The sequence below is a fragment of the Salmo salar genome, chromosome 18, assembly GCF_965601325.2.
Source record: "Salmo salar chromosome 18, fSalSal1, whole genome shotgun sequence".
In the NCBI taxonomy this organism is placed as follows: domain Eukaryota; kingdom Metazoa; phylum Chordata; class Actinopteri; order Salmoniformes; family Salmonidae; genus Salmo; species Salmo salar.
This window is the reverse complement of record NC_138308.1, coordinates 15,062,770-15,069,661: the sequence shown is the minus strand read 5'-3', so window position 1 is coordinate 15,069,661 and position 6,892 is coordinate 15,062,770. Positions and strand designations below refer to the sequence as shown.

General features: G+C 41.0%; 1 protein-coding gene across 1 annotated transcript; it reads left to right on the top strand.

The window, feature by feature from the left end:
• The first annotated feature begins 3,237 nt into the window (after nt 1-3,237).
• On the top strand, nt 3,238-5,899 carry lbx1a (ladybird homeobox 1a). The gene is made up of 2 exons (XM_014154011.3): nt 3,238-3,952; nt 4,750-5,899. Exons 1-2 carry the CDS (start codon nt 3,637-3,639, stop codon nt 5,232-5,234), a joined length of 801 nt encoding a protein of 266 aa, XP_014009486.1. The 5' UTR covers nt 3,238-3,636; the 3' UTR covers nt 5,235-5,899.
• Nucleotides 5,900-6,892: the final 993 nt, after the last annotated feature.

Sequence of the window (6,892 nt, the reverse complement as noted above, 5' to 3'; positions counted from 1 at the left end):
GGACAAGACTATTCAACTCTTACCCTACGATTTTCGGAGACTGCTGGTTTTCTGTTTGACCTGATAAATAATTGCACCCACCTGGTGTCATAAACAACTCCCGAGTCCTTACCAATGACAAGCATACTCATAACATGATTTAGCCACCATCATACTTGAAAATATGAAAATAAGAGTGGTACTCAGTGATGTGTTGTGTTGGATTTGCCCCCAAAAATACATTGCATTCAGGACATAAAGTTAAGTTATTTTCCACATTTTTGGCAGTTTACTTTAGTGCCTTATTGCAAACAGCATGCATGTTTGGGAATATTTGTTATTCTATTCCTTCTTTTCACTCTGTCAATTAGGTTAGTGTTGTGGAGTAACTACGATGTTGTTAATCCATCCTCAGGTTTCTCCTATCACAGCCATTAAACTCTGTAGCTGATTTAAAGCCACCATTGGCCTCATGGTGAAATCCCTGAGTGGTTTCCCTCCTCTCCGGCAACTGAGTTAGGAAGGACTCCGGACGCCTGTATCTTTGTAGTGACTGGGTGTATTGATACACCATCCAAAGTGTAATTAATAACTGCACCATGATAAAAGGAATATTCAATGTCTGCTTTATTTTTACCCATCTACCGATAGGTGCCCTTCTTTACGAGGCACATTTGTAAAACCTCCCTGGTCTTTGTGGTTGAATCTGTGTTTGAAATTCACTGCTCGACTGAGCGACCTTACATATAATTGTATGAGTGGGGTACAGAGATGAGGTAGTCATTGAAAAATCATGTTAAACACTGTTATTGCACACAGAGTGAGTCCGTGCAACGTATTCTGTGACTTTACATTAAGGGGTATTTTTATCGTGTGTAGGTCAGTGACAAAAAATCTCAATTTAATCCATTTTAAATTTAGGCTGTAGCACAACAAAATTTGGAAAAAGTAAATAGTTGTGAATACCTTCTGCAGGCACTGTACGTACTTTGATCGTGTCCCTGCTTACAAATATCTGGGCATCTGGATAGATGAAAATCTGTATTTTAAAAGCATAATGATTAGTTATTTAAGAATTAAGAAACTGAGAATAAAAATGGGCTTCTTCTATAGAAATATGTCCTGCCTCTCACTAAATAGTCGAAAGCAGATTATTCAGTCGATGTTCCTATCGGTCCTAGACTATGGCGACATCATCTATATGAACGCAGCTGACACTTCATTAAAGACGTTAGATGGTGTTTATCATAGCGCACTGCAAGGGACAGTTTTAACACTCATCACTGCATTCTCTACCAGAACTTTTTTTGTCCCTCTTTGATGTCACATAGGTTGATAGATTGTTATGTGTTCATGTATTAAAGCTCTTTGACAAAAACTCCCACTGTACCAATCATTACTAAACTTTAGACTTACCACACCAGGTCTCAGGGATGGCTAACTTTGGAAATTAGTTAGGTAAATCAGCTTTTAGTTTTTTTGCACTTTATTTGTGGAACAATCTTCTAAATATTCCTAAATTGGACGTTTGATGCCTCTAGGGCAATTCAGAAGGCTGATTGAGGTTCTTCTTACTGATGAATGTGTTCGTTTTTTATGACCGTGTTTTTCTTACTGTTAGCATTTAGCATTTCTATTTTGATGTGTGTATTTTCTTTCATTTCTGTAATTCAGGGCTCATCTGTAAAAGACACCTTGGTCTCAGTATGACTCCCTGACAAAATAAAGGTTAAATAAAATAAAAACGAATGTTTGGGGGAAACTCTTGAAAAGTTAGCTCATAAATAACGTTGCACCTGGTATGATCATCAAAATGCTTAAGTTACATCACAACTGTGAATCGAGGCCGTGGTCTAGATGCCTGTATCACAGCAGGAAACTGTTCACAATTTGCTGGAATATGTTATAGATAAGCTTGAATACAGCTGGGCTTCATTGATCTGGCTTAAAACATGTAGCCAACATAAAAGTGTTTAGTAGAGATATAGCCTAACCATACAATTATTTCAGTAAGCCTACATCAACAAATGAGGGTTCCTCAATGGTTCTTTGGGAAGGGTGATGGTTCTATGTGGAACCATATGGAACCATATGTGGAACCATACTGACCCAAAGAACCCTTTGAGCCCTTCGATGGTTCTTTGTAGTTCAAACAAGGGTTCTGTTGTGTTATGCTATTACATGTTATATATGACTATGGCTAGTGACGTGTCTTGTGAAAGACTTACGTATGGCCTTGTATCAATTGAGATCGTTGACTAAGTCAGTAGTTCTCAGTTCTCTCCTCAAGGACCCAGAGCTAGCACTCCTGATTTCAACTTAATAAGCACAATAATAAAACCTATGGAATTTTTACAAAATGATATGTCTATTAAACCCTGTATGGTTCTACAAAGAACCGTTGAGATTGAGAAAGGACATTTTTATAGGGTTCTTTATAAAACCTTAGAAAAGGGTTCTTTATAGAGACTTCGAAGAAAGGCTCCATATAACACCAAAAATGGATCCGCTATGGTCACAAGCCAAATAATCCTTACTTAGCACTACCGTTTATTTGTTTTTAGTGTGTAGCAGCCTATAGTCTAAATGTAAAATCACGCTGGATGGTTAAACTGACACTTCAATTCTAAACAGTAGGCCTACTGTAAATATACCTCTGCAATAGATCCCTATTTGTACACCATATTTGTACACCATTGCAGCAAGGCAGTGAGGAGGTGAAATATCTCCCATTGCGCTATGGAGGATGGCCCTTTGTGCGTAAGTTATAGTGCAGAGGATTTGGCAAGGCTAAAGGGGATGATGTTGTCTCTCTGCCCGGAAGTATTATTAACCTGATATACTGCCTGCCTTCACAACAGCACACAACAGCACACTAGACTAACTTTTACGCACAGGCATAGCCAGTGCACGTGTCACCTTCCTATATCGAAAATTAGGTTACAAGTAAAAACGTTTAAAAAATGATGTGTATATATATATATAGATATATAGATACATTAGCCTATTGTAACTGTAAGCAAATTAGAAAAGGTAATTCGATCTGAACATTGTTCAACATATTTTGTTCATGCGTAGGCTACATTACGTGGAAGACAAATAGGCTATTCTACAGAAAAGGATAATATGTACTTCGATGAAGTGCTGATTAGTCGAAAGTGTGACAGCATTAAGTAATCCAATTCGACTCCTCCCCCGGCCATGCCCTCTAATTACCGCTGCTTCGCTCACGCTAAATCCTACACTGGACCGCATCATAGTCAAGGAGTGACAAAGAGAGAGAAAGTGGGGGGAGAAAGAGTGAGGGAGAGAGAGAGAGTGTGCATGTGTGTCAGTGTCCATAATTGATTACCTTCCAATCTACAATAACTTGTTAGTGGTGGTCAATTGCGGCTGCTTTTTGGGAATCACTGTCCACCGGATGGTTTCATGTTGTGGCTCGTGCGTCACCCCGTAACAGTAGACAGGAGAAGTGGGACTTTAACTGGACTCAAAGTCTCCCTACCCTGCGGCAAAGCGACCAACATGCGGTTGCAGAAGCACCTGTGATCGGATTTCCATTCTCCACATTTCCCACAACTTTTCATTAAGGCATACTTATTTTGAAGTATAACCAGAGCATAAACAAATCTCCGAAGTGTCACCTGATAAACTACTATGACCTCCAAAGATCCCACGGTTATGGAGGACCGGAGACGCAATGCGCTGGACCAGCTTCCGCCGCCGGCCAACTCCAACAAGCCCCTGACGCCATTCAGTATAGAGGACATACTGAACAAGCCCTCGGTAAAGAGAAGTTACTCCAGCTGCGGGACGGCGCACCTGCTCTCCTCCAGCGAGAAGCTGTCCTCTTCAGGGCATAGCCTGTCCAGCCGGGGACTTTTCACCCAAACCTCCCCGCTCTGCGCTCTGGAGGAGCTCGCCAGCAAAACCTTCAAAGGGCTCGAAGTCAGTGTTCTTCAAGCGGCGGAGGGTAAGTCTGGACAGTCAGATCTTTGTTTGGCCGATTTAGTTATTATGTGCAGACTGTGTAGCCTACTGTAATTCAGCTTATGGTCTACTACAAATTCAATTAACGAAAAATATATGAATGTCAGGTGTGTGTGTGTGTGTGTGTGTGTGTGTGTGTGTGTGTGTGTGTGTGTGTGTGTGTGTGTGTGTGTGTGTGTGTGTGTGTGTGTGTGTGTGTGTGTGTGTGTGTGTGTGTGTGTGTGTGTGTGTGTGTGTGTGCCTGCAGTGGGTCTGGTCGTACACATATTTCTTTCAGAATTTGAGTATTGAATAAAAAGCACGGTGCATGTTAATGAGCCTTGCCAAAGAGCTTTAAACTGAGAGGGAACTTAGAAAAATATATATCCTGGATTTCTGCAAAATATGTGTATCGAATTGGTTATTCCTACGTGAACAAAATAGATGAAATGTGACTAGTTCCACCATGAAAAAAACGAATAATTAGCCTAAGCGTAAACATGGAGCAAAATAATACTCCACATAATAACGCAAACTAATTTAATATTTCGTTTAAGATGATTATTTTTGTTAGGCCTATTGTATCACATGATTATTATCGTCTGTTATTACGATACGTTTAGCCTATTGACAGTATTGTTGTTGTTGGTGGTGGTAGTGGTTTTAGAGGAGAAATACATGCATAGGTCTCTTATTGTTTTAGCAGTTATTTCTCGAAGGTTTCTTGGAGCGACATTATGCCTGGTGATTCACCAAATGCCTATAGGATAACATCCCTATCCTCTATATATCCTCTCACAGGCCGAGACGGCACGACACTATTCGGTTCGCGGAATAACCCCAAAAAGCGCCGGAAGTCTCGCACGGCCTTCACCAACCACCAGATCTACGAGTTGGAAAAGCGCTTCCTTTACCAGAAGTACCTGAGTCCAGCTGACCGCGACCAGATAGCACAGCAGCTCGGCCTCACCAACGCGCAGGTCATCACCTGGTTCCAAAACCGGCGCGCCAAGCTCAAACGCGACCTGGAGGAGATGAAGGCGGACGTGGAGTCGGCCAAAGCCGTGGGAACCGTGTCGTTTGAGAAGATGGCCAAACTAGCCGAACTGGAGAAATGCGCAGCTAACGGGGCACTGGGCCCTAATAGATCTGCGTCACCCTCGCTATCGAACCATGAGTGCAACACCTCGAACAAACTCTTATTGTCCTCCCCTTCGTCGCCATATACAGACCATACTAGCAGCAAGGGCTGCTCCGAGGATGAGGAGATTGACGTGGATGACTGAGGTTTTTTTACCATTGTATCTCCCTCTTACCACGACTAAAGTTTGAAGTGCCATTTATGCACCACATCACGAGGCTTTTATGAAGAACACTTAGCATCGCATGGACTGTGTCTTATATGCGACAACAGATGCAGAGAGTTATTGTATTCATCCATTCATTTAACCAACGTGGAATAGTTTAAAGAAAAGCAATATGTAATTTATCCACAAATGATCTGCCCACACACACACACACACACACACACACACACACACACACACACACAATCTTCCCATTATGAGCTAATACCACTAGCTAATTACTCAACCTATGAATCATTTCAATGCATGTTTTATTTTGTTGAACTTAATTGTAATTTACACGACTGTTGGTTTGAATGTTACACAGAGGCATTCAGATTGAAAAACACACATCCTACGCTAGGTGTTAGAACTATATGGTAAGCCGACATATTTAAACAGTTTGATAACGATGGGAAGACATTTTCTAAGATAATAATCAAAGGTCAATAATATTCCATCTGGTTGCTTGTAATATCAGTCACATTTTAATATATTTATAATGGTTTGCATACCTGTAAGTGCCTTTCAATGCCAGCACACCATTTTAAACATAATGTATAAAGTGTAATGTATTTCAAAATAAAACATTTCGTTTCTCACTATTCCTCATAGACCACTTATTTTAGTAGCGTTTATTGAAACATAGCTAGACATGAAATGATTTTGGGATCTTAATTCCATATTTTTTTGCAATCAGCATTCTACAGGCCTATTATAATCATATATTTTATTAGTGTTTTTACATAATATCAAATTGCTGCGCCTCAAGCCAAAGTATCGTTTCTCTTTCACATTGAAAGCACATTGAACACATCGAAAACCTGCCTTCTGACCCGGCGACGTGTGTTTTCATTTCCTCAATAGAATTTGTGAGAAACGCCAATCTGGAGCACAGAGTGAGGCCATAAAAGAAGGCACAAAAACGTCGAGTTCTGGGCCAGCTTCTCCATGCTGTTTGTGCGTTTTTCGCTCACTCTCGGCATAGAAGCGTGAAACCGGCGAACAAATGAGCACTGCTCCCCTGTGTGACAGCCACAATGGAGCATGGGCGGACTCCAGCCGCGCGCAATACGGAGACAAGCGTGACCCAACACACAGAAAAAGACACAAACGTTTGGAGGCCATATGGTTTCTGAATTTTCCTCACAATTTCCAGTCAATTTGATGGATTGATTTAACCCTCCGTTAGCTTAATTTTTGTTACAAAGGCAGTAATGCATACATGGCCCCTCTGCTACTGAGGGCATCTGTGCTCATTGCTGTCACTGTCGATGCTTTTTTGACTCGCGCGTTTTAAACAAGTCTATACATCACAATTGAAGTATCTTATTCTGGAGAGGGGCTGGTCTGTGCTTTGTGTTTGTGTGTGGGGCTAGAAATAATATGTTTGGCTTTTTGGACGATAGATCTTTCAGCATTTTATCTTGTGGCCTGGGTGTTTTTCATGCTAAGTATAGCGGAGTCTCATAATGATAAAACGGTGACATTTGTGCGATCGGTGGAGGGCTTTGATTTATCGTTTTGTGTTCTTCTGTTAGCTACCTCCTTTTTTTCTTTGTCTATGGCACTTTTAATGAAGTTGAGAGCGCAATAAT

Coding starts and splice junctions, on each gene's coding strand:
- lbx1a (XM_014154011.3), top strand. CDS start 3,637: ATGACCTCCAAAGATCCCACGGTTATGGAGGACCGGAGACGCAATGCG. Junction 3,953..4,749: donor TGTTCTTCAAGCGGCGGAGG/GTAAGTCTGGAC, acceptor ATCCTCTCACAG/GCCGAGACGGCACGACACTA.